We start from the raw sequence: 27,439 nt of genomic DNA, 5'->3' as shown, positions 1-27,439 counted from the left end.
TCTCTCACTTTCTCAGTAAAAAGTTCCTGTGTTTCTTCCTGCTTTCCTTTTGCTGCCAGCTGACACAGGGAGGAGGCGTCTTCGCTGCAGGAGTAGGAATGTGGTGTTACTGCATTGCTGAGCAGTTAGAGGGTAAGGGCAGGCGCACCCAGCGCTGCGGGCACACCTCGCGCAGGCGGAAGCTGAGCCAATCTTTCACATACTGTAGCCTTAGGGACAGTATTTTTTTTTTCCCCAGCTCTGTGTGTACCCTTTGTGTGAGCTCCTGCTCCTCAGCTTGCACGCGCCCGTGTCGCTCAGCGCGAGGACGGCAGGTAGGTAGCACACACAGCAGAGCAGCGGCAGCAAAGATCCTGAGTCGACTGACGTGTTCTGCTGAGCCCCTGACCAGTATGGGAGAGGACGTGATTTTGGGATCATTTCAGTAAAGTAAATGGAAAAGGCTTGATGCAAGTTTTTCTGAGGATGAAAAACTGCGTTTTAGCTGAAACGCAACCTGTGAGCCGTGCCTGGGAGCCCTGTGTGTGTCTGGGGGGTGGCGGGGGGGGGCTGTGTCTGCAACCCGCTGAGCTGCACTCCAGCTGCATTCACCCAACAGTCCCCAGCTTAAACAGATTTGTTAAAATTTTGTTACTTTGCTGGCACAGTAAAAAAAATAAACTTGTGATACTGTTTCCAGTGTAATAAGCTCCGAATTAGGTCCAAAGTAGGGGAGAAGGGCTTTGCATCAGCAGAGCATGCAGCTGGGTACTGAAACAAGAATTACGTTTCTTAAAAAATTTGACTCTCTGACTGTTTTCAGAGCTGGTGAGTTCATAGGATTGCATTTTCTAGATAATACTCAAGCTCATCTTATGTAATTTTTTGTCTTGAGGCATTTTATTCCTGTACCACAGAGAGGGGCTGCGTGACCAAGTCCGCCTGTAAAGCCCAGTTGCTGCGCTCGAGGTCGCCTTAAGGCTGAAGTCTGATATGTGAATACACAGCATGATTAGAACTCACATGGACATCCTGAATTAGGCTTTAAATGATCAGGTTGAGGTGCTGATAGCGGCACTGCCTTGTCATCACGATACCAAGCACAATATGCAAAACCTGCCCGGGAGGGTGGGTAGACGTTTGGGTACATCACCCTGACGCCAAGCCGTGCAGCGGCTCTGGAGGGAGCTGGTTTCAAGCTGGCTCAGTGATGTCCGGCGGTGGCCACGCAAGCCCCAGGTGGGGTCACCCCAGATGGGCTTTCACTTGCTGGTTACCTGCAGAGCAGCTCGTTCACGCTGCCGTCATCCTCGTCTGAAGTGATTTATGTTTGCGGCTGTATACCCTGTCTAGGAGCTGTCATGAGTTATACGGTAACTGGGTGTGTATGTCTGAAGATCCCTGAATCACTCCCTTTATCATTACTGCACCCACAGGCACCTTCTCTCCCAGGTGAGGTAGCTGCGTGTTAAAAGTCGGGAGAGGAGAGAGCCAGCGCGCAGAGGGCTCTTGCAGTCACAGACCAGCTGCTGGGTGGTGTGGGGAGCGAGAGAGAGCCCTCACCGCGAGCCAGGGACACCGTGAGGACCGGGGACGGTGCTCCCGCTCCCGCAGGGAAGAGTGCAGGTGAGGTTTCTGGCTGCTGGGGGTGTGCTGGCAGCACTGCCTCCCCTGGGCAATCCTGCTGGGCTTCCCCGCGGACACCCTGCCAGAGACACGTATTCTGCAGCGATTTTTACAGGTTTCTTCTTTTCGTAGAAAGAGACTGTGGGCCATCGCGTGCGTTGGCGAGTTTTGATCTGGAATCTATTGTGGAAACGCGGGGCAAAGGGTGGGGCGGGCGAACAGAAAGCGCAGCGTGCCTGGGAAGAGGTGGCTGGGGGGGTGTATGGGGGTGTGTGTGCACACACTCGTTAGGGCATTGTTTCTAGCCACGTATTGTGATCTGGCATCAATGCCGGCTCCCTGCCCACTGCGGATCATGGTGCTGGGGGCTGCGGCTTCCCGAGGTCCCCGGGGAGCCGGGCAGTCAGAAATTACAGCTCTGCCGAGAGCGAGGTGGGGTGCTGGTACCTGTGGTGCACCTCAGCAATAACATAAAGATCCAAAGATAGTGTTTAGAGAAGAGGACAATCTTTTATACACTTTAGGAGAAACTTGTGCATGCTTCATGAGTTAGATGAAAAGCTGAGATACTTTAGATATTAAAAACATACAATCTGAGCACCTGATTTTCCTCTTCATTATTCTTGATTTTTCACCCGTGTTATTCTGTTGTGGATCAATTAAAATTATCTCCCTCTACACTGAGAAGGACCTGGACTGAGCTTTAGACTGGCATTTTCTGCTCATTTTAGCTCATGCTGCAAATTCTTCCCTAGGTGTGTCCTTGGCGGTATGGAGTCTCGCTGCCGGCTTTGGCCATGGGCATTATTTGTCCTCCTGGGTAAGGCTCACCATACGGTGTTGCTAAAGGGATGTGGGGGAAGCTGACTAAATAGAAACGCTGTTAATGTGGGCTTTGTATTAGCAGCAGTATTGTGGCAGCAGCTGGGAGACCAGTAGTTGGTAATAGTGCTGGTGTTTGGCAAAAGGCTGCGCGCTGTCCAGAGCAGCCGGCTGTAGGTCTGGCTGTATGGGTAAACAGGGGACACCAAACAGGGCTGTTCAGTGTGATGGGCGTCCCTGCAGCCCAGACACCGGGGTCATGGCAAAGAAGAGTTTCAGAAATAACTGTTAGTACAAAGCACTATAAAAGTGCCTTTGTCTTAGTAAAAATAAAGGCAATTCAGGGGCAAAATGCCTTTGTCCTTTTTGGCATACGCGTTGTGTAGGTTTGTCCCAAGCATGACATTGTAGTTGGTCCGTTGTAGAAAACAGCAGACATACTGGTTGATGTCTGTGTGCTGCCCTGACACAGCCCCAAGTTGTGTTTTCCTGCTGTTCCAGCTGCCCCGTGGCCGGCGGGCACGCAGCGAGCCTGCTCCCAGGGAGCCTGCTACCCCCCCGCCGGAGACCTCCTGCTGGGACGAGCCCACCACCTGAGAGCATCCTCCACCTGTGGCCTCACCAAGCCCGAAACTTACTGCACGCCCCACGGAGAGGTACGTTTACCTCCTCCCTCCGTGCTCCTAAACCTCACGTAGGGATGCTAATGCTTTTACCCATCCTCTCCTCCTTCCTACCCTTTTGCAGGGATGTCTTTAACCTATTTCAGGTGTTTATCCCCTTTCCAACCATGTTGGGTCATTGCACCGTCTGTGGTGTCCTCTCAAGCCCCATGGTCAAGAAGAGGAGCTGAGCACGAACGTGGTGGCAGGGAAAAAGCAGCAAAGCTCTGGTGTGAAGCACTGGAGGCAAAACGGAAGCTTTTTCATCCAAAATATCCCAAGCCTTCCTATCGCCAGACTTTTTAGTTATAAACTGAACTCATATTTCACTTGTCAAAAATGGGAACATTTCAGGTCTTTCACAAAGACTTGGAAAAGCTTCTGAACTGAACAACTGTTTTCTATTACGCTGGTCGTGCGGAGGCAGGAGATCGTGCTGGGGAGGATAACGTTTCAGCCAGCTGCGGATTCCCAGGCTCCAAAGCTGCCACCAAATCGGAGTTTAAGGATAAGTCTGCCTGAGCAGAGAGCTGAAAACCTACAGGGGTGATGTCCCTGATGTGAGCACTTCCTAAAGCCTTTCTCTGTCGGTCTGGCAATGTTAACCCTGTAATTGCCACAGGAGGAGCTCAAAAGAGAGTGGGTTCAATGCAGGACAGGCAGAAAGGGTCTTGGGAGAGATGCTGGAGAGGAAAGGAAATGGCAAACCTCCAGTGAGGCGGTGTTTTCTACACTGAAATCCAGCTCGAGTGAGTCAGCATTCTTCTGGGTTTAATTCCCCTTCAAGTTGAAAGCCAAGATGTGGCAGTAAGTGCGTGTGTTACAGAGCCGGTGTTCTCGCTGGGCTGGAGGGATTTTTGCTCCTCGGTGGGCTGAGGGGTGGCTGGGAGCTGCTGGTTGGTGTGGGACTGGGGCAGCTCCCTGTCCCGCACGGGTACCAGCATCACGTCCTGCTGGATGCTGGGCTCTGGCTGCAGCCTCTGCCCTCCGCCAGGGCGTCTGCCAGGTGACAGTTGCGGTCAGGCATTTCCTCCGTTCAGGCTCCCGCTTACTTTTCTCAGAGCTGTTTTGCTGCTCCCGGGGATGGGGCTGTTTGCTCCCCTCCCCAGCAAACCCCGCTGCGTCTCACAGGTGCTGTGGCCTACGGACAGGAAAAAAGCCAGCGATTATTTCTGCTCTGACTTGATTTTTTTTTCTTCCCAATTTCTGTTTATACTTGAGCAGACTGCACATAAATGTACCTCTGAAACATGCGCTTAACATTGACTTTTGACAGTGACTTTTGCTTGAAGAGGGGCATTGTGCTACGGGAAGCGAGTGTCTGCAAAACCTTGTTTGAGCTGCTCGTCCTAATACCAGCTGGAGTGGGCAAATTATTCCCTTCTCCTGTCCTTGAGACATCACTCTGAAGGGCCTTTAGTTGTGATCATCTGCATCATTTGTAATCTTTGAAGTGGAGACGGGGCGTCTCTCTGATGGCTGTGATGTACCATGAGCAGAAATGATCCGTTTGGTGTGGAATTAGTGAGTGAGGTCTCGTAGCGGCACGGCGGAGGAAGGCAGAGAGCAAGACTGCAGCAGTCTCTTCTTGTCTTCAGGTCCCTAAACTGCAATTTTCATAGTCCTCACACCTTGTCTTACAAGTACCAGGGTTCAAATGGGTATGGAACAGTAACACTGATATGTTGAGTTGGATTCTCCAGTTCTAGCTTTGGGACATGTATGTGATCCTTTCCTGTATGAAACGAGCGATGCATTGTTACCGCTAGCAAATTCCTCAAAGACCCTTATTTCTGTTCTGCAGCTGTAGTGGCTAATGGGAGTTTTGAGTATAGCAGCTCCTATCTGCAAAGAGAGAGAAAAGGAGAAATCCCTACGTGTTGAGCATTTCATAATTTTTTCCTCCCTTTTTCTACTTCCCTAATTTAAGCAAAAATTAATCCCCTGAACTCAATTTTCCCGTTCCCATCCCATAAAAAGTAAGCACATTTAATTTATTGACTCTTAGGACATTTTTTTTTATTATTACTACAAGTCTTGCTCTTGTTTTGTAGCCAAATAGGTACAAATTTGGAGCGGGTTTTGCAATCTCAGCAGAGGGCATGGGAGGAGGGGTTGCTCTCGCTGGCTGCCGGTGCCCTGCTGCCAGCTGGCGGGGGCAGCCCCTCCGGCCCCGCCACCAGCCCGCGCTGGCCCCAGGGTCCTCTTGTGCAATTCTGGGGGGTCACTCGCTGTGGGCATCGATTTCAGCCTCTGCTCCATTGTCTGCTCCGGCTCCAAATCCCTCTAACCTTTATACTTCGCACTACTGATTGCTCCATTCCCTGGCTATAGGCTCAGTCTAGTGAAATCCAAGAGGGACACTCAGCAATGCCATTTATAGCGCAGGGGACTGCGGCGACGGTTAGAAAAGTGATGGGGGGTGGAAACCAGGCACACCAATGGTCTGCCTTGGAAATCAGCGCTTGGGAAATGGCTGTTTGAGTCAGCAGGGAAAGGAGAAGCAAGAGGGAAACTGAAAATAAAATAGAAAAATAAGCGAGCCTGGATTTGGAGTTGTAAAGGCGCTGATGTGTGTGGAAAGACTCTCATTGACCGAGGTGCGATTCAAGGCCCAGTTAACCCATCTCTTTATTGTTTAAGTGCTAAGTATAGTGCTTTGGTAGGAATATCGGGTAGCTCACACTCCCTGGCTCTAGCCAAGGGAAGGCACGGTATGGCTTTCACGTGGATTAGCAGGTTCCCAGTCCCGCTGCTTGGCCTGGCCCTCCCGAGGGACACATGAGGACTGTGAACACCTTCGGCTCTCCGCTTTGCTGCTGGAAGCAGCGGTACCCACGCTGTGGCGTGTTTGGTACCTGTGCTGTGGCGTATTCGCTCTCCGCAAGATTAACGCTGCTCTGGAGGGAGAGCATTTCTTTCCTCTGGGCTTGTGCAATGCTTTCAGCTTAGACATATTCAGGACTAGAAAATAGCTACAGACTTTTCTGGATGTTTTATTAATGTTGAAGAGTACCCAAAGCACCCCGTGCAGTGCCGTGAAATCTTTTGCCAAAGAATAGGCAAGAGAGGAGCGAAGCTGGGTGTGCTTGTGCTTGTGTCGCTGCTGTTCCCTGCATCCTGCAGCGGAGCACTTCGTGTGTGTGTTGACTACGTGGGTCCTCACGCCCCGACCCTGGGAGACTTTGGATATCAAAATGTTGTTTGCATAAGGTCAAGGACCAAGATTTTCTGCCTTCTCTCACCTGCTTTTCATGGGCATTTGGTAGATAGGAGGAGCGAAGGGTGGGAAGTTGCCTTTATCACCCCGTGTGTCGTGGTGATGTGGGGTCATCCAGGTGGGAGTCGAGGTGTACCAGAGAAGCTTAATCCCTAAATGAGTTAGTGGGGGGGGAGCATGAGCCGCTGGGCAGGAGAGCTCCTGGCCTGGCAGAGGATTCCTCCTCCCGCTGATGGATGGTCGCAGCTGCCTGGCAAGGGCTGGTCTGCAGCGTCTCTGCCTGTGGTGTCTCAGCACTGCGTCGTCTTTGGCTGCTTCCAAAAATACAGGCCAATGTCTGCGAGAGGGAGTACGTGCAAGACTCATGCTTCTGTCTGCCTTATCGCTACCGTCTGATGGTTACATCTGCTTGCCCACCTGCACGAGTCGGTCAGGGAGTCGGTACCGATCCAAACCGTGCTGCCTGCCGGGTGCTTCAGCGGGCCCTGGACGTGTTGGAACAGGGGAGAGCGTGCTGAAAAGCCGCTGTGCCTCCCAGCTCATTTGATTTCCAGACCCACGTCATCTGTCAAACCCAAGTTTTTTACACAGAAAAATGCATCCACAAAATCGTGAAATAGTTGTGGTTGGATGGGACCGCAGGAGATCCAAACCCTGCTCAAAGCGGGGCTTCTGGTTTTGGGTATTGCTTCATCATGTCAGGGGTTTGCACCGAATAATTTGTATTCCCGACCTGTTGAAGGTAATACGGCAACCAGGCAACCACGCATTGCTGCTCTGTGCTTATCTCATCTCATTCTGGCATTCAGACACACCCTGCTCTTTCCTGCAGGGATGTGTCCCTACCTGCAGTGAATGTTCAGAAGAAAAACCCTATTTCCCATTATTTTTTCCCCCCTCCTTCTCCATTCTCTGTGTCTTCTTTTGCCACACGACTGCAAAGTGACACATGTGCTGGGAGACATCGCGTCATTCCCTCGCAGACAGGTTGCAGAGGCAACAGGACCCCGGCGGTGCGTGGAGATGAGCTGGTGCAGAATGGGCGTTGCAGACTGTCATCCTGGCAGATTTCAAATGAAGCTTTGCTGAGGGGAGATGATGTGAGAACAGACGAGGTGAGGAAAACAGGCACCCACGGGCTTGCTTTTAAGCAAGAGAAATGAACTTCATTTCCTTAAACCCCATACCCGGGGTGTTTGTCCAGCTTGTGTCTGCACTCCCATCGCTGCTGTCGCCTCTGAATTTGGGCGTCACCAGTCAAACCAAGCTGAGGGTCAGAGCCCTCTATTTGTGTTTTGAGCAGAACCTCAGAGCTCACCTCCCAGTGTCGCTTCTGACTGCTCGAGCAAAGATGTGCCATTGGGTGTTACGGCTCAGAGAGATCTGTTCTCAAAACTGACGCACAGTCCAGTTTAGCAAACGGGAATTGCTCACTGAGAGGTTTAACCACGCCGACATAACCATGGGTAACTTCTACCTCATTTTCCTATGGAAAATGGACAGAGTACTTCACAGGCAAGGGGAGTCCTGCTCTGGGGGCCTGGTATAGCCATGTCCTACAGCTGCTGTTAACAGGGAATGAAAATGGGTTGGAATAGGGAGTTGCGTAACTCGGCTTTACCAGGTGCCTTTGTTCTTAGGGTAATTTATTCTTGCTGCCCGCCCTATTTCTTAATAACCCTCCATCTCTCTGTGTACATATAACTTCCCACTGCTTTCTAGATTGTCCCCAAATAAACTTGGAACAGTAATTACTGTCCCTATACAATATTAATTGTGCAAGACGACACAAGGCTCCCGTATGGGCGGCTGCGTGCCAGGAGCCCGACTGACACAGTGCCCCTCGCTGACATGGAGCAGGGTTAAACGCAGGACCACCAAGGTCTCTGCAGCTATGAAAGGTCTTCATTTCATGACTGGAGAGAAGCAGCTTCTCTTTTTTGCTGATGAATAACTTCAGTTTATTTTGGGTTGTGCACCTATGCCAGGAGGTTTTATTTCAAGGGTTCTCTACTCATATTAAAATGGCAGCTAGAGCTACTTAAAATACTTTGGTCTGAGTCCATCAGCTTAAAATTATTTGTGGTTTTCTGCCCCTGTGTGAGCGGGGAAGCATGGGAGGCTGGTCAGCAACTGGTTCACAAGGTCAGAGCAGGAGAAGAGCAGCAAACACGCGCAGCAGAGCTGCGGAGGGCGCCGGGGCGAGGGCTGGGTCTGCACCCGTGTGCCGCACGCACTGCCCAGGAGTGTCCCAGGCGCGTGATGTAGTGTGTGGGCAATTTTTACAATACCTGGTGTTCTTCTACATTAGTTTTTTGTTTTGTTTTTGACACCCGCACCCCCTCGCCCCCCCACCTGCCTTCCGCCATTTATTTCTAAGACAGGAATCTGTTTATTCTCAACACTCCTGTTTTCCCTCTAAAATTACTGCCTTGAGAATTACCTTTCCAAAGGCTGGAAGGAACTTCCTTTTATCTCCAAATCGGCATGAACCCTATTTTGGGTGATTCTGAGGAGTAGCTTGGAGGCACAGAGGGGCAGCTAGTGGTTTCCATGCAGACCTACAACTCCTTTGCCTTCCTGTAGGACTTTTCAGCCCCACGTCCCACACCTCCTCAACCACGTACCGATTCTCTTCCGCGGCAGCAGCACAGGGGTTGGGGACTTTAGTGCCTGGCTGGAGGGGATGACGTGCGGGAGAGCCGGGGCTGGGGCTGCCCCGGGGGTCGGTGACCCAGCTTAGACCTTAGACCGTGACCTCTTGATTTCCAGTTCTCACGTACTCCCACAGTCCTGGGCTGTTCCTGGCCAGCCCAGCTCCCAGGGCTCTACCCAGTCTGACGGCGATAAAAGAAGGGGAGCGCTGGGGAAAGGTGTGTGCTTGGTGAATCTCCCCTAAACCCAGCGCTGGACTGTCATTTTTGGCAATTCCCTCTGTCCCGAGGAACTTTGAGACACATAGTCACAGTCAGTAATAGCAAACCCTCCCGTTGTGCAACAGAGGGGTTTCACAATTCGATCCAAGGACGTGAAATGGATTTTGCTTCCAGTGTTAATTTTAGCCTTAATTAAAAAAATTGGGGGGTGGGGGGGAGGCGGGGAGAAAAAAAAAAAATAGGCAAAGATTTCTGCACGCTCCATAGGGAGGGTCTGTCTCACGCAGTTGAAGCTTAATTTTTACTTAGCCCCACGTTTTAAGTGTGGTTGCAGCTTCATTGCCAATATTGCTTTGTAGCTACTAGAAGGCACTTGTGTCTCCGGCTGTGTGAATGGTCTAATAAGTATGCATAAATCACTCCTAATGAATAATTTAGCTGAGATTAACCTTTCCTCTCACAGAAGGCCTTCCTTCTCCCTTTGCTAATCACAGTCAGAACTGTTGTGAAGTTCAGTCATTATTGGGAATTGTTCATTAGATTATTTCTGTGGATAATTCCTGTAGCTTCCTGACAATTTGCTGCTAATAGTCATTATCTGAAATGAGTTCTTCTGCCTGGACCCCGTTCCATTATTTCTGATTCTTACTGGCAGAGGCAGGAGGAGTTGGTAGAGCCAGGGAAATTCCATGATTGTATATTTTGAATTCTCTGTTTGCTTACTCTGCAGTATTGTTGTAAATATTGTAGTTAGCCAACTCCTGTTCCGGGATATTTATAGACAGAGAACATAAAGACTATGGAAAGTATTATGGAAACAGGTCGGTTGAAAGTGAGGATCTCTCCTCAATATCCGGCTGAAGGGTTCCCGGGTCCGGGGGCAGAGCAGAGTCTGGTCTGGGCTTTGTTAGGAACTGACACCAAGGCAGGACCTGAGCTGGCGTCCCGGCCCCCTCGCCCTGTGCGTCTGCTCCCGGGGCACAGCATGGCCACGGGCTGGGGGAGAAGTGGAGTGGGACCAGTTAGTGCTTTCTGGTCAAAGCCAGCCTTGGCCTTGTGTGGTTTTGTGTGAGAGGGAGCAAAAAGGTAACTCTGGGCAAAGTTTTCCATGAATTTTTCTTCAAATTAAAAAATTAAAGAAGGTAGTTCTTACGAAGCCAAGTCCTTTTCTGTAGAAAAATAGACTCGGCTGACTTAGGTGAGCTTGTTTCAGGAGTAAGGGAATTCACAATTTACTGTGAATTAATCTTTTAAAGACGAAACCAGAAATCCTGGTGCCACCGTGCCGCCCCGGCCACCAGCTCCTGCTGCCTTCCCGAGGCACAGGTCTGTCCTGACCACAGCTCGTGGGTAGGGTTGTATTTGGGTTGGAATTGGCTCATTTATTTAAGTGTCAGATGGGGAGATTTTAGCACAGAGGTGGATATCAAGTGCTTCTTGTCACTTGTCACCTGATATCTTTGCTCCACCACTGAAAGCTGATCCTATCACTGGGGTGCCAAACATGCCCATGCCTCTGCTGTCACTTTATGCCGCCCCGGGGGCTGCCAGCCCTCGCAGCGGGGTATCTCGTATCCTTCCCGGTGTCAGCTGTTGGACCTTGTGCCAGATGCACTCCTCTCCTCTCCCCCAAACCCACTTTCCTCCCAGGATGACCTTTCTGAGCTGTCCTGCCCCGTGCCGCCAAGGCTGGCGCCTGCCACCGCTGACAAGCGCTGTGTTAATCTTCCCCAGTTTCTCAGGTGTTGGGACGTGTCGGTGTGAAGCGCGTGTCCCACTGCTCCATTTGGGGGGCCACTTTACTGCTTCGGCCACCGACAACTTCAATTTCTAGTTGAAATGTTTCATATCACTTCTGCCTTTGGGACAGCGTTCTCTGCAGCCCCTCGTGTTTGCTCCGCTCGGAGCGTGGCCGGTACCTAGCGCTTTGGACGGGACCTCCCCGTGTCCCCCGTGGGATGCAGCTGTGGGCTCCGTCATCGCCTGCTATTTGAACATTGCTCGGGGACCTGTCCTTCCCACTTTGGCCTCACCTGGCTGTCCCCCCCGTCGGTGGTGGCCCTCGCCCAGCCTGCTCGCCCACCTCCTGCCCACCTCTCCTCTTGGCCCATGTCTGGACCTTCTCCGGTCTCTGTCTCTTGCTCAATGTCCCTCCTGCCGCTTTCTACACATTTCTGAGTCTGCTCATGTGCCGCACGCACCGTGTGGCCCCCTGGTAGTGGCTGCACGGAGCGTTGCTTGGTTAGTCAAAATTTGGGTATTTGTTTGCTCCTTGGGGACCGTGTTTTCTCCCGTCCCTGCATTCCCTGTGCCACATCTCTGTTTGCTCCTTGAATTACTTACTCAAGTGAAGGGCTGAACTTTGAGCCGCTCGACTTCCCACCCACTGACTTCTCACCCGCTGAGCTGTTTGCTCCCACTCCGCTCCCGGGGGAGAGCGCGGGGTGCCGAGCATTGCCCGGGGCCTTGGGATGCGAGAGAAAGGCCTTTCTGTTCCCTCAAACAAACAGCCCCTCGGCTGTGTGGAAAAGGCAAACTGGTCCTGGAAAGCTGCAGAGAGCTTTCTATCAAGTGTTGTCATTGTGGAAAACAGGGGATTTGCTTAAAAAAAGGCATTTTTGGTGGTTTGCCAAAAATGTGTTTTAGTCGAAAGCATTTTGGTTTTAGTTCTTAGTCCATAAAACCATGAGTTGTGTTTTTAAATGGGGTGTGAAGGGGATCACTTGAGTCCTGCGTATCGTTAGTCTTATTGATTGCAGTTCTCCAGATCTCTAATAAACCAGCTTTACTGATGCCATTTGTTCCCCGGCAAGTCCACGCTGCACATGGGCCTCTCTCCTCTGGGCCCTGCGGCGGTGTCCTTCCCTCCCGCTGAGCCGGAACGGTCACTTCCACCCTCTCTTTGTCTTCCAGTGGAGCATGAGATGCTGCAGGTGTGACTCGCGGCTGCCACACGCCTACAACGGCCACCGCGTGGAGAACGTCCTGTCCTCCGCCGGGCACTCGCGCTGGTGGCAGTCCCAGAACGGTGAGTACCACTGGGCGCGTTGGGGTTCCGTGGACACCGCAGCTGCAGGCACCCGGCAATAAATGGCATTGAAGGGAAGAGGAGGAGGTGTTGAATTCAATAGATTGTAAGGAAGGAAGGAAATAAATGACTTGGCTTGGGCAGCTGAGCAGTTTATTTTCCTGAAGTCTGCAGTCTGCACCTCTGAAGCTGCCTCTCTGTGCCCACAGGCATCGAGCGTGTCTCTGTGCAGCTGGACCTGGACCAGACATTCCAGCTCAGCAGCATCCTGCTTCACTTCAGGGTTTGTGTGCATCATCCCGGCTCGCGAGGAGGTCACAGATGATGGTGGATGGGCCCCACTGGATGTGGAGATCTCAGCGCACTTCTCCCTTCCAGATAGGAAGCACGCCAGGGATCATGCCCCCATCCCTCCGTTTTCCCTGTTTGCATGGCCATTCCCCCTGGGAATTTGGGAGGAGCAGAGCAGGGTGGTGGGTTCCCATCCCATGACTGTTTGCTGAGAAATCTCCTTGGTGCAGATGGGTACTTTGTGGCTGCGGGTGTGGGGCTGCAGCAGGGCTGGCTGAGGGAACGGGAGGGACCCAGGAGTTATTGATAACCTGCAGGGTAGGGAGTCGCTCCAGCAGCCTGCGGAGCCCGGGGCCTGGAAGGAGGAGGAGCGGGAGGAGGAGGAGGAGGAGGAGGAGGAGAAGGAGGAGGACAGGCAGCCGTAGGGTGGGAGCCGGCAGGGATGCGCCGTGTTACAGATGTGCCTCTTTTCCTGCTCTGCAGTCACCACTACCTGCTGCAATGCTGATTGAGCGCTCCACGGACTTCGGCAAGACCTGGGAGGTCTACCAGTACCTGGCCTCCGACTGTGCCGCCACCTTCCCCCACATCCCCCGGGGCTCCCCTGAGAGCTGGCAGGACGCTCGCTGCCAGGCGCTGCAGGGCTACCCTTTGCCTGGGGGCAAGGTAGGATTTGTGGGATCCCAACATGTGCCCGCTTTCCCCGCTGTGACCCTGGGTTTGGGGCGGGTGGCCTGTGCAATGTTGCAGAAACACATGGTGGCCTGGAAATCTTTTACACGTATTATACCCAGTGAGGGATGGAGCCCATGGACATCCAGCACTGCTGAGGGGAGTCCTCAGGAGGATTCTTGCTCCTCTGGGGGGAAAGCCCTCCCTGCTTTGTGACAGGCGAGGTGTTGTGCTGGTCTTCCTGCAAAATCCTCTTCAACTCTGAAGCCTTTTCCTTGTGTTAAGTGATGTTTTGCAGAGGCAGGTCCAGAGCACACGCTGCCCACAGCATGAGAAGAAAGCACCTTGTGTTTCCTGCTTTTTAACTCTTTTTCTTTTTTCCCTTCTCAGGTGAAATTTAGTGTCCAAGACCTGGCATCTACCATCACTACCTCTTACAGCCAGACTGTCGATAGTAAGTGAACGGCCTCTTTTATATCTGAGAAAGGGAAAGGAACCACCTCGTGGTTCCTCCAACCTGTGATCAAGAGCACTGAGCCGGGGTAACCCCACGGGGAGCAGATCCTCAGCAAACAAGGCCTCAAGCTGCATGTTTGACTGCTGCCCTGGCACCTCTGATGTGTCAAGGAGCAGTGTTTGGTCTTTGCTGATGACTCGGCTGCTGCTCTTTGTGCCAGTGCCTCTGCCTCTTGCTCCGAGCCCTCCACGTGAATCGCGATGCATCTCTGCATCCAGTGCCTGGGTGCCTGCTGCCCCCTCACTCCCTCTCCTCGGTCCCCAACAGAGCTTGGACAGTTCACCAACTTGCGGATCAACTTCACCGAGCTCCCCCACATTGCGCGCCAGGGCTACCACTCACCCAGCACCTTCTACGCCATGACCGAGATGCGGGTGCTTGGGAGCTGCTTCTGCCACGGACACGCCAACCGCTGTGCCCCTTCGGGAGACCTGCACGCTGCGGTGAGCATCAAGGCAAAGTGAAAAGCCTAAAGACAAGCGCTGTGGTATCAGGCTCCACCAAATTCCCAGGGGTGCTCCTTGGGAGAGCTCGGCTGGGATGACCAGCAGTGGGGTGTGGGAGAGGCTGCTTGTAATTGGGGGAAATGATGCCCTGTTTTGTCTGCAGCAATGGGGTGGTGGCTGTGAGACAGCAGCCTGTGGTACCCCCATGTAAACCCCCTTTTTGTGTTGGGAAGAAGGTGGAGGGGCTTTATAAGGAGTTACAAAGCTCAGTGGCTGTAGGAGGCTCTGGAGGAATTGCTTCTGCTGGCACTGGTCTCTCAGCTGGGTGGGAACACGCAGAAGGTTTCAGCAGGCTCCTTCATGCCCAGGAGGATTTGCCAGCACAGGTTGTGTGCTGTCGTGGAATTCTCTTGTTCACAGCTTATGCTTGTCTGCTTTGCCTTGAGCGTGGTTGTCCCTGGGTGAGTGGAAGAGGTGGTGGGAATTGCTGCAGGTGAGGAGCAGTCTTTTGCTGTCCCTGTCCCTGTCCCTGTCCCAGTCCCAGCACTGTCTGGGTGCTAAAGCTTCATTTTGGCACAGGGAATGGGGTCTGTGTCGGGGCAGGAGTCGGCCAGGGCTGTGCTGGAAAGGCATCAGGAGGGTGAAGCTCTGAACGGAGCAGTTAACATCCAGGAGGGGTAAAGCGTTGTCTCTGCAGCAGGTCCACGGGCACTGCGTGTGTCAGCACAACACCGCTGGTCCCAACTGTGATCGCTGCGCCGCCCTCTACAACGACCGGCCGTGGGCACCTGCAGAGGACGACGATCCCCACGAGTGCCAGAGTATGGCGAGTGCCTTTCCCTTCTCTTCTGAGGCCTTTCCTGAATCCTCCCCAACCGTGTGCGATGGCACTGGGAGCAAGCTCAGAGACCTTTTACCGGGACGCGCTGGGGGGCTGGATGTTAATAGATGTCTCTGCAAAAGGCACCCCGGCACGTTTGCATGCTGGGCTTTGCTCCGCAGAGCTGCGGCTGGGCGATGCTCCGGGCTCGTGGGCTGTCTCAGCGCTTGGCTGCGCTGTCTAGCAAGTGCCAGCTTGGTCCTGGGGCGGTCAGCGCGTGTCACCGTGTCACACAGGGGACTCGGGCACCCTCTAGTGCCTCAGCCGCTGCTGCCGGAGGAGTTTGCACAGTTGCAGCACTAGCTGGGCTGTTTTGTTGTGGTTTTTTAGGGTGCAACTGCAATGGTCACTCAGCCTCATGCCACTTCGACCCGGAGCTGTACCGCGCCAGTGGAGGGGCGAGCGGGGGCGTCTGTGACAACTGCCAGCACAACACTGAAGGCAACAACTGTGAGCGCTGCAAAACTAACTATTTTCGCAACCAGCAGCAAGGTCTCGCCCATCCTGAAGCCTGTCTGCGTGAGTGCCTGGTTACCACCCTGTAGCACCTTCCCCGGACCCCCTGTCCGCCCCTCGTGCCCCTCAGCAATGCTGTTTCTTGCACGTTTCCAGCCTGTGAGTGCGACCCGGACGGCACTGTGCCGGGCTCCATCTGCGACCCGCTGACAGGGCGCTGCATCTGCAAGGAGAACGTGCAGGGGGACCGCTGCCACCTCTGCAAGCCAGGCTTCGCCCAGCTGGCCAATGCCAACCCCATGGGGTGCCGCAGTGAGTACACCCCAAAACAGCCCCTGCTTCCCAGGGCGCTCCCACCTCACCTCTGCACTCAGCATCCTCGGTGGCTCTGAAAGGGATGCAGTTCCCCGCTAGCTTTGATTTGGGTTTTCCAAGCCAAAGCTCATTTTGCAAAGGATTATAAACCTCCTTGCTTGGTCTCTGGCCTGTCTTGGGTGTAAGTTTGGCAAAAAGCACAGGGAAAGTGGAGTTTGGGGTGTGTGTAGGTCTGTATCTCCTTCTCCAGTGCCTCCCTGGGTGCGCAGGGGTTGGGATGCTGGAGGTGAGGCCGTGCAGGTGAGCAGCAGAGAGCAGCCATGGCTCAGGTCAGCATCGCCTGCGTGATGGGGCTGGAGGGGAGCTGAGGCCTCTCGGGCTGCTGAGTCCTGCTGCAGTGCTTGAGCAGGCGGTGCGGTGTTAGCGCAGGGGTGTGGGTCCTTTGTGCCGAGCTCGGGTATGAAGGGAGAGACAGGAGAGCTCATCGTTGGGTGGCTGCAAGGTGCTTCTGTGGACCTGGCTTCGTGGGAAGCCGGGCTGGTGCTCTGCACCCATTGTTAATATGACAAACCCTTTCCCATTTCAGGATGCACTTGCAACGTGCTGGGAATGCGGCAGGACATGCCCTGTGATGATGAGACGGGGAGGTGCTTCTGCCTGCCCAACGTGGTGGGCAACGACTGTGACCAGTGTGCAGCCGAGCACTGGGACATGGGGAGCGGCCGGGGCTGCCCGCCCTGCGGCTGCCACCCTCACGGCTCCCGCAGCCCCCACTGCAACCAGGTACCGCCCAGCCCGCCCTCAGCATCCTCAGGGGAGATTCAGTGTATTTCGGCAATATTTCTGTTTAATTTTCCTGTCTTTTTTTCATGCATGCACCTGCAAGCTCGCTCTTTTTCCTTTCCCAGCTCTACAAACGCTGCTGTGAGGGGCTGCCTGGGTGCAGTGGGGGGGTCGAGTTGTGCAGCCAAAAGTGCCACTGCCAACGGAGCTGTGTCCCTGCTGGGCAGCACTGTGCCGTGGACCACTCAGAGCATCGAAATCACCTGTTGGGTGGCTCTGTCTTCCTGTGCCGTCCGTGGGAGCCTCCACAAAAGGGCTGTGCATTCCCTAGCTCGTCCTGCTTTTATTTTCCTTTTCCTGTTTCCTAGAAAACACTATGACAGGCTATTCAGGAGAATGAAAGAAGGTGGTAATTACAGAGGCAAGATTAAGCCATTTTAAAAGGCCTGATATGTAGTAAGGAAGTCCTAATAAGACATCTTCACGCAGTCAAGGCAAGTTAATTATCCTCATTTGTCAATGAAAAGCATGTGTGTCACTTCAGGCTTAAGAGACAATTGGGAAAATTAAAGTTAAATGTAAAAAAAACCCCCATGATAAATTCTAAGAGCCAAAACTAGGTCCCAAATGAGCTTAGTGCAGGGAGGAGACCTGAGATGGCAAACCAGCTGCTTTTGGGCGATTCCTTTGTCTTTGAAACAAAGCTTAAAACTCTGCTTTTCAATGCTTGTGCCATTTGGAGAGTATTTGCATCAGCAAGGCTGAGCCTGCAGCCAGGCAGGAGCAGCGCGGGCACGTCCTGGGACACAGGCTGAGTGGGGAAGGTTGTCCATCTGCTGGCTTTACTGCTCAAGAGCAGCTGAGTGAGCGCTTTCCCAGGAAAGTGTCTAGAGCAGAGTCTCCATGATTTATTTCTCTTTCCTCAGTTCACAGGACAGTGTCCGTGCAGAGAAGGCTTCACGGGACGGACGTGCTCTGCCATGCAGGAGCAGGTTTGCCCAGACAGGCACTATGGAGACGGCCGGGTAGGGTGCACAGGTAGGGAGCATCCGTTTCGTTTTGGCTTGGTGTTGCTTAGCACTATGAAATCACGGGTTATCTGGGAAAGAGCACCTGGCCCATATCCTGACATCAGCATTTCCCACGGTATTTTGCAAGAGAAATTTCCTGTCTGGAACAGCTTCCTAGTTAATCCCTGTTGCTCTCCAGGTATGCACCAGTCCCCTCCCAGCAGCCTTGGGCGAGACCCTTAGCCATGCCAGTTTGGCCCTGCAGGGTCAGGGGCTGGGTGGGCGACCGGGCTTGGGGGCTCTTCCCGTTCCTCCTTCCCAGATGCTACAGGGGCTGACAGTGGGGTTGGACTTCAGATTGTGTTGGCATCCTATTAACGGGGTCTGATTTTATATATCTCTCTCTCTCTATCTCTCTCTAAATTTATTCTCCCCCCTCCCCTTTTGGTGGTCTTCACCTCTATATCTCTCCACCTTTCCATTCCCCAGAGTGTGACTGCGACTTCCAGGGCACGGAGGACGTGGGGTGTGACAAGACCACAGGCCGATGCCTCTGCCGCCCTGGTGTCACGGGCCTCCGCTGCGACCAGTGCCAGCGGGGCCACTGCAACACCTACCCCGGCTGCGAGCTGTGCCACCCCTGCTTCCGTGCCTACGACGGGGACATCCAGCGCCTGCGCCTGCGCCAGGCCGGCCTCAGCAACTCCACCTCCCGGCTGCCCCCGGGGAGCGGGGGGTCCCGCTTCAGCCCCCGCCTCTTGCAGGCGGAGGGCAACGTGCAGCAGGCACAGGGCATCCTCAGCCGTGCTCCCGCCACAGAGCAGAGCCTGGCCCAGGTGGACAGCATGCTCACTGCGATCAGGTGAGGCATGGATGCTGCTAACAGGGTGCATCCCGTAGTTGGGAGGGGATGCTGGCTTTTTCCTGTGTGCTCACTCGTCACACTGAGCTGCTTGTACGTGTTCTGCTTTGTTTCTGTACCTGAAAATCTTGCTCTGTTCATGCGGTGACCCGGGATGCAAGAGAGCAGCACTTCCATGTGTGCCCGTCCTGTGCAAAACATTGCAAAGGCAGGAGAGGCCGGTGGACAGGCTCAGGACGGTTGGCATCCTCCGGGCATGTTCAGCATGCCTAATCCCTGCGAGCTGGCCTGGTGTGGGAGAGCTGTAGCCCAGTGCCGCTCTCTGCTGCCTCTGCAAACCTGCAAGGCCATCGCATGTCCTTGGCCATCAGCTCTGCGAGCTCAGAAGTGCCTCTTCACTGAGTGCTGGCAGTATCCCAGCGCAGGAGAGCCCTGCTCTCTGTTTACAGGTGCTTTGCTCTCTACTTGAATTCACATTTTCTGCTTTTTCTCTCCCAGAGAGCAGGTCCGGGGTATAAATCCTGACCTTCATTTTCTGGATGAGAGTGCCTCTCTATCGAGGGAGCTTGAAGCCCTCAACAACAGCTTGCTTATCACTAACACCCAGTATCAGAGCAAGAAGACCCAGTTTGAAACCAGCCGCAGCACGGATCTGTCAGGTACAGTGCTGCAGCTGTAATATCTCTTAATTTGCAGTCGTTAATTTACCTATGTGTGACTGTGTCTGGTGGTTTCCCACCGGCCCGGTGGCTGTAATAGAGTTTTTAACCTGCTGTCAGCTTAGAAACAGCAAATGCATCTTCCCTCCCCAACAAGAGGGATGCTTTTTACCCAACCTGTGGTACACGACCCAGGATTTCACGCTATCAGGTTATTTGCTCTGGTGTTTTGGGGCTGGGCAGCTCGTTCCGTGGACACCACGTTCCCGTCCCCCAGCCAGCACAAACTCTGCTGCCGGGGCTCAGCGGGAGCGGTGGGAAGGGGGGAGCCCTGCTGCGAGCGTGTCACTGAACCCAGGAGGAAGCTGAGATAATGAAGGTTGTGCACAGATGGAAGGGATGGAGGGGTGGGGAAGGGAGCCAGGTGGCTGTCAGGCACTTAGGAGAAGAGCTAATTAAGCCCTGTGATGGTGCTGGTGGTAGGCTGCCATTATATCCCTGTTACAGCTAATTCTCTCCGAGTGTCTCATTGCTGCCTCCCCCTCGTCGCTGCAGTGCAGCTCAGCCGGTCGGGAGCATGGGAGCTGCAGCGAGTGGCCGCTGCCTGGGCAGGTTCGCTCTGCACCTCGCCGTCGGAGCAGGGCTTGGAGGTCCGTGTCCCACTGCTCTCCTTCCAGGCTGTGCTGGAGGGGAATGGTGGGACCTGCTCGGCAGCCAGGGAAAGGGCTCTGAAAGAACCTTGTCCTGCCCCGCCAAAGCCCTTCTGGGCTGCACAGAGCAAAGCCCAGGATCAGCATGTGCATGTCGTCTTGCTGTAGTTTTGTTTCTATCTTTTAGCCCCAATCCAGAGTTCAGTCCTTCGGGAAAGCTCTGTAGCTCACTGAAGGAATGGCTGAAAGGCATCTGGAAATAACAGGAGCTTTTTCATTGTGCTGTAGTGACTAATCACTGGCTGTGTCCCCCTCCTCTCTGTGCACACATCCACTTGCAGGGTGTAGTCAATGCCTTCGTTTAGGTAGCTGTGCTGCATTTATGAGTCATGGAGGCATTTGTGTCATTTATCGGTTTTATTCCTGCAGGAGCCTTCAAGACAATCAGATCTGCTTACCAGACCTCCACCAATGCCAGCAGCCTCGTCGCCGGCGCCTCTGGGCTGCTGGCCGAGTCCCGGGAGAGCCGCAGGAGTGCCATGGGGCTGGAGGGGGGGCTTGCGGAGTCCACCGCCAAGCTGCTGACCCTGAAGGGCGAGATAGCCTCATCTCCCAACCTGACCCCTGTCATAAACAAGGTGAAGATACAAAGTGGTTTTATGGCTTCCCCAGTGTGCACATCTCGTTTTCAGGAGGGCCCTGTAGTGCTCAGGAGGCAGAAGTCTCATCTGGCTGTCATGCATCTTTCCTCAAACAGTCCAGCATGGCACAAGGCAAAGTCTCTGGCCAGAGAGACTCATGAATGGCACCCATGCAACCTGCTGCTTTGGGACATCAGTGGAGATTAGTCTGAGCATCCCTTGCCTGGGGATCACAGATACTGAAGCGTTGCCCACCACCCCCTCCCAAGCACGCACTTTTTCCTCCAAGGACTCCCTCATGTGTCACTTCTTGTATCTCAAAGACCCACTTAATTTCTGGGTGAGGTTTCTTTTATTTCTCCTTCGCTGCTTTTGTTATTGCCATGGAGATCCATTTCGGTGTCTCCTAATGCACGGTTGCTGTGGAGACCACCAACCTCCCCTCTCTGCTTTTCAGGGCAGCAGCACGTTCCCAAGCGATCAGCCTGTGCTGGTGCTTGTGCTGGCTCTGGGTGTGCATGTGCCCCTGCTCCAGTGCGCTCTTTGGTGGGTGGTAACTCTAGGAGATGCCATGTAATTAAACCTGCTGATGTCCAGGCAAGAGGGCAGGGTCTTCTCATCCCATTTGCTCTCCCAAAGCAAATTGCGCAGGTTGGACAGGGTTCCCCTGCCACGAGGGGAGGAGTTGCTGTCCTGAGAGCAAATGAGACGTTTGCTCCACGCAGACGTGCTCTGTTACTCTTCGTGAGCCACTGGGGTTTAGCTCCTGCTTTGCTCTTGGTTGTGCTCCAGCTTGGGGTGGTGAGGAGATGCAAACCTGGCGTTGCTGTCTCAGGTCTGGGCGTTCAGCGCTGTTGTACACATGTGTAGCTCTGGCTGCCCTTCTCCGACACAGTCACGGTCTCTGGTCATTTGGGCTGCGCCATATCCATCGCCATCCGCCCTGTTATGAGGGCTGGCTCCATCCCTGTTCCCATGCGGAGCCCTGCAGCACTGGTGTTCCCCAGCTCCCTTGGTGAGGTTCTGTTGAAACTTTAACCCCTGCGATGTGCTAGTTTGCCTCCCTGAGGGCACTGAGGTCTCACCAGTGAGGCGAGTGCCCTCACTGCCCCACCGTGCTCTCTCTCTCTCTCTCTCTCCAGATCTGCGGTGGCTTCCAAGCAGAGACGTGCACGCCTGCCCGGTGCGAGGGGCTGCTCTGCCCTCGGGACAACAGCACTGCCTGCGGGGCCGGCCGGCCCTGCCACGGCATCTTCCCCCTGTCGAGCGGGGCCCTCGCCGCGGCCGGGGAAGCCTTTTTTTTTAAGAGTGAACTGTGATAAAATACCGAATCTCAAACTCTATTTGAGATCAAGGATCTTTTGGACAGCTGCAGAAATTCAGGGATTTTTGAGTGGGAGACTCCCTGCTGCGTGCGTGGGTCCTGCCTCCCCCAGCACAGGAGCCACAGAGCTGAAGGCACGCGGAGCGGCTCTGGAACTGTCCCAAAGAAGTCTGTCCTCCTCCTGGGAGGGGATTAGTATGGCAGAAGGGGTGGGGACGTAGAAACCTTTCAGAATCCACAGTTGTATCTGCTTTAACATTTGATGCAGTCTAGAGCACGTGTTACTGCTGTTGCAGCTTCTTTCTGTGGCCTCTCAGGTGCATGGAAAGGTAAAGTGAGTTTTCAAACTCGTTCAAAATCCATTTCAAAAGTGTTTTAAAAAGCTAAACAGTACCGCCTCTGTTTGAGAGCTTCCTTTGCAAATCCAACCCTCAGTCTTTAATATATGCAATCATTCAAAGCAGTGGCATATTAAGAATGGGGAATTGCGTAATTTCGAAGTGCCTTGCCCAGTTCACTCAGAGTTGAGGTGGGGCTGCCGGGATTCCAGGTCGAGAAGAAATGGCTCCATCAGGATATTGTTGTTTGCAGATTAAAATGACAGAGACATCTGCAAATCAGATTCAAAGCAATACTCGTCGGCTTGTGGACCAGATGAGCGTAACAAGGACCCAGATAGAAGGAGATGTCCGGCGCATCCAGCAGTTCATCCAGCAAGTCCGAAACTTCTTGTCAGGTAGTGCTCTGCGAGCTGTAAAGTCTGTCTGTGCAGGTTGACTTGTGCATGGAAAAACCTAATTTTTACCATGATATTATGTATGAGAATACGGTACAAGGGAGTTAGCTGAATTGCTCACCCCAGTTAAGTTCTCGGATATCCAGTTTATCTGCACTTGGGTATTTATGTAGCAAAGGTAACGCACATCCCCTGAGACGGCAAAGCAGGCTTGGATAGTATTTTCTGAAAAATGCATTTCAGCAGCACAAAAGTCCGTGACTTTGTCAGCAACTGCAGTTCGGCCAGCTGACTTGCTCAGGCTTGACCATGCTGTTCTGATGGACCCAAATTAATCCTGGCTGTTTTATTTGTGTCGACTTCCCTGGGATGTCACCAGGGCAGACCCTGCTGGATTCCTTCTGGGGATATTTGGGGGCCATCTGTGATGTCGGTGGGGCAGGTACCCCAAAGCCTTGACCTTCTGTATGCAGGGATTCGTGACGGGGCCTCCCAGCATTTTCCCATCAACTGCTCTCAAATATTACCTCTAAAACAAGGAACTGAATTAACATAAGTGGAAAGCTGTGGAGGAGGCAGTCTTTTGTCCGTAGTGTGGACAACAGCTTGTTTTGGGTCTTGCTCTCTGCCGCAGAGCCTTGTGCCATCTCTGGGGCTTGTGGACAAACCCGTCCCCGTGGCCAGCGCTCTCCAAGGATTTGCAGTCAGCACTGACCCGATGCAGAAAAGTTTACCGGCAACACTCACTGACCGGAGATAAACAGACAAATCTTCTCTGGAGCAGACTATTAATCAGACGAGAATTCCTTGTTGTCCCATAAACCAATGGGATGACTTATTGTCCGCAGACAGATTGTAATAACATAATGAGCCTCACGAGCATTAGCTGAATAAGAAAATCAGGTCATTTGGTGCTGCCTGGTGTTAATGATGAGTGAAGATATTTCTGAGCTAATCACTGGGCTAATGTCCCTTGGGCTTTGCCTGCTTCCAATTCCTCAGTTTTATTAACTTTCATTTGTGAAATAAAAAGAGGTTTGTCTTGAAACAGAACCTCGTCTGCTCAGTGAGGTCCACCTGACTCTGCTCTGGGCTTAGCCATGGTGCTCTTGTCACCAAGTTAAAGGTATCCATTTGAGTACTTTCAAGACAATTTTGCTCATGTATTAAATTTGAGGGGATTCAGTTCAGGGTGGATCCTGGCAGCTGTCTGAAATGAAGAGACTGTGCGCGAGAGCATGCGTGGCTGGATGCCTGCCCTCATCCCCCCTTGCATTTCACTCCCACCTTTCCCCTCTCCCGTTTCCGACACCGTCTGTCTGTTTGCTCTGTAGACAAGGACACGGACCCTGCCACTATCCAGGAAATCAGTGAGTCTGTTCTCTCCCTGCGTCTCCCCACGGATGCTGCCGCAGTCCTGAGAAAAATGACCGAGATCCAAAATTTGGCGACTAAGCTGCAGTGCCCGGAGAGAATACTTGCCCAGACAGCTGAGGACATTGCTAGGGCCAAGCAGCTGCAGCAGGAGGCAGAACAAGCCAGGTCGGTTGGGCTTCAAGGGCTTTTGGTAGCTGAGGGTCACTCAGCCAGAGTGAGTGAGGTGGTTCTCAGTTGGGTTGAAATCTCACTCTGCTGGAGCTGTACCAACTTGCACAATATGAAGTTTTAGCCCAGGATCTTCCATGTCGATACGGTGCCTAAAAGAATGAGTCTGCAATCTCTGCAGACACCTCCCTGGTGCCCCAGTACAAATAAAAAATCTGGCTGCCAAGCTTAGATCTTGTTATAGCTACTACAACAAGGTCTTTACCAAAAGTAATGGAGGCTTTTCTCTATCTCTTGAGTCCTTGTGATGGGAGATGACAGGGTTGCCCTGGTATTACTTGATATTGGTGACCTACATCCTAATTGCACAAGAGAGCATGAGGAGATTAAATGGGCTATTTGTTTTCTGGGTGAAAGTTGGGAGGATTATCCCATGGTCCCTTAAAAAGTAATTACAGAGTGTCCTTGCAAATTTGGAGCATCTACTTTGTCACATGTTGACTTGCAGCAATATCCCAGCGAGAAGGTTAGCGGGATAAGTATGTAAACTCCTTGATAATGTCTGACACCTGCTTAACCTGCTGGAAGTGATGAGACAAGGGAGTCTGGCTTTCTATGGTGAGCGCTGTCACCCGGCCTGACTAGTCCCACTGCAAGCAGAAAAATGTTCATTGGAACTGGTTCAGTGGTTGTTGCTTTCCCTTCAATACTTTTTCTTGCACTACTTACAAAATAAATGTTTCTAATTAGTTTAAAGGAAGGCTTTTCTCTTGCTTTCTCAGTTTGTCTTCTCTGCGTGGGGGTATGAAATGGGAGTAACACTTCTCTCAAAAGGAAACCTGCCTGGAGCGCAGTGTGTCCAGATGTGTGGGTCTGTGGCTTTTGGAGGAGGGAGACTGCAACCTTCTCAGTAACAGTCCTGTCTTGCTTCTCAGGCTTCCTTATGTAGCCTCCGCGACCTTGACTTCCAGCGCATGCAATTATCTACACTCACTCCCGGCTGTTTCCCACATTTCCCCAGGAACCGGGCGAATGCCGTGGAGGGCAGTGTGGAAGAGGTGGTCGGGAATCTGCGACGAGCGAACACGGTGCTCCTGGAGGCCCGGGATGCTATCAGGGGCTCCGGCTCTTCCCTCCGGTTCATCCAGGAGCGCGTTGATGAAGTAAGTGATGTTCGGTGACTTCCCAAATGATGATACTGTGCCCTGCTCACTGTTCCTTTGAAACTTCCCCACTTGGTAGAGTCCTGCACCAGTGCAGCTGGGAAGTGGAACCTGGTGAAGCTTTTGCTGTAAAAATCTCTTCTTTCTGCTGTGCCTGACTTGGGCACTTCTCCAAACTCCAGTCCTGGTCCCTGCCAGGGCCCCGGGAGAGAAGCCCCGGGGCTGCCATGCCGTGCTCAGCTGCTCAGGGAACAGTCCCCACTCCCTGCTGAAATCCCGTGTCTGTGACGTGGCTGTTGTGCAGCGTAGCTGGTCCCTGCACAGAGGAAAAAAACTTCAGGAATGGGGTTCAGGTGCGATTTCCTTCTTCATGTGGAGCACTTTGCTTTCAGATTGAGGCTGTTCTGGGTCCAGCTGAGAAGAACGTGAAGTCCATCGCGAGCCAGCTGGACGGGCTGATGGAGAGGCTGTCGCAGCTGCAGCACAGAGTGGACCAGAACCGCCTGCGGGCCACCGACGCGCAGCAGACAGCCGAACAGGCGGGCGAGCAGGCCAGGAGCGCGCAGCAGGTACGGGGCTCCAGCACAGCAAAGGCCAGAGCGGTCACAGCCATACTCCACTTCCCCGCTGTCATTAGACAGCAAAGCCAGCTGTGTCCTGGCACGTTTTTGGATGAGGCGAGGAGGCTTTCCTGTTCAGGCCACGGCTTGTGCATCGTCATGTCACTTCTTATTAATCTGATGCATTATCCCACTACTGAAATTTTCCAGGACCTTTCTCAATCCTAATGCTTTTTGCTGGAAACTTCTCTCTGCTGCATCTCTCCCTGAGGCAGAGTAGCCCATACAGCTGTCGGTCATATCTTTCAAAGTGCATCACAAACTGTGATGCATTTACATGATAACATCGTGGCAAAGCTCTAGTGCAGCATCCATTTAATATTTAAAAGGGATTCAGCACTGGAAAATCCACTTCCCCCCAGTCTATTTGCTTGATCCTACCTACACTGCTTATTTGCTTTTCCACAGGCTTTCGAACAAGTGAAACAAATGTATGCTGAGCTGAAGAGAAGGATGGAGCAGAGCCCGGCTCTGGGAGAGCAGGGCAGAAGGGTGCAAAGCATAGACCTGGAGGCACAGGCTCTGTTTGAGGAAACTTTGGCCACGATGCTCAGGATGGAAAGTAAGATGCTTTGTGAACTCAATATAATAATCCTACACACTGGGGGAGGGCTTTGGACTCCCAGCAGAGTGTGGGAAAAAAATTACGAGCAAGACAGCATACTTCGGGCAGTGAGACGGTGCCGGTTTGGGCTGTGTCTGCTGGTGCTGTGCCAGTAAATTTAGATTTTGCAAGGGCGTGGGGGTGGCCGTGGAAGGGACGCCCTGCCTGTGGTGCCGATGTGCCCCTGTTTTCTTCCACACGCTCGCTTCCATTTTTAAGCATTCAAAAGTAATGTCTTTGTTTGGAGTAGTTGAGTTTGGGTGTTTTTGAGGGGGAGAAGGGGGAATGCAGGAGGCGGCGGCGATATCTGTTTTCGTTGCCCCACCAGAGCTGTGCAGAAGGGAGGTGGAGGCTCAGCCCAACCTGCCGGGGAAAGTAATGGCCATGGTGCCTTCCTCCTGTCTGATCACTGCGGAACCCTTTCCTGCCCTCTCTCCTCAGCTTTAGAGATGGAAATTCAGGAAAGCAACAAGGCTTTGATGTCCAAGTCGTCCAAACTGTCGGACCTGGAGGAGCGGGTGGGAAGGATCCGGGATGCCATCAACAAGCGAGTCGCCTACTATGAGAGCTGCTCCTGAGCGAGGTGCCCGGGCTCCAACGGCATTGCCTTCCTCCTCTGCAGACACTGACTTCTATATTTATTCCCGTTTTCCAGCTGGAGTTCTCATGTGCCTCATGTCTCTGTTTTTAGCAAATTGAGTTTCTGTACCTCTGGAAAATAGCTGATCCAAAGCAGCGACCCCCTGGAGAGGGCTAACCTTGCTTGGACTGGCGGAAGCTGCCCATGGTTGGAGGAAAAAGGGGGAGAGACATCAATCTTCCTTTGTGAATAAAAGCATCTCCAAAGCTGTTATTTCCAGAGGGGTTTATAAACCAAGACATTCTTTCTTTTTCTTGTTCTAGCCAATTCAAGCTCTTTTAGCTGAATTTCGCTGTTCAAATTAAAACCCTCACGTAGGGCCTTTTAAAACTTTTTATCTACACTGCAGTTAATCCTTCAAACTTGCCATGGCTTCAGTACTTCCCTTCTAGATCTTTCTTCAAAGGACTGG

The 27,439-nt window shown here is 52.9% G+C and overlaps 1 protein-coding gene across 1 annotated transcript; it reads left to right on the top strand.

Moving 5' to 3' along the window:
• Positions 1-2,376: 2,376 nt before the first annotated feature.
• On the top strand, positions 2,377-26,965 carry LAMB3 (laminin, beta 3). The gene is made up of 23 exons (XM_009888456.1): positions 2,377-2,425; positions 2,929-3,083; positions 12,099-12,213; positions 12,423-12,496; positions 12,988-13,170; positions 13,567-13,630; positions 13,961-14,136; positions 14,840-14,960; positions 15,350-15,538; positions 15,632-15,787; positions 16,377-16,573; positions 17,500-17,611; positions 18,073-18,445; positions 18,944-19,104; positions 20,184-20,392; positions 21,538-21,703; positions 22,037-22,053; positions 22,311-22,455; positions 23,790-23,997; positions 25,022-25,163; positions 25,556-25,732; positions 26,192-26,345; positions 26,829-26,965. Exons 1-23 carry the CDS (start codon positions 2,377-2,379, stop codon positions 26,963-26,965), a joined length of 3,480 nt encoding a protein of 1,159 aa, XP_009886758.1.
• Positions 26,966-27,439: the final 474 nt, after the last annotated feature.

The sequence above is a fragment of the Charadrius vociferus genome, unplaced genomic scaffold (genome assembly GCF_000708025.1).
Source record: "Charadrius vociferus isolate BGI_N301 unplaced genomic scaffold, ASM70802v2 scaffold1077, whole genome shotgun sequence".
Lineage (NCBI taxonomy): Eukaryota > Metazoa > Chordata > Aves > Charadriiformes > Charadriidae > Charadrius > Charadrius vociferus.
Note: the sequence above shows the minus strand (reverse complement) of the source record. Positions and strands in the feature narration are given on the sequence as shown.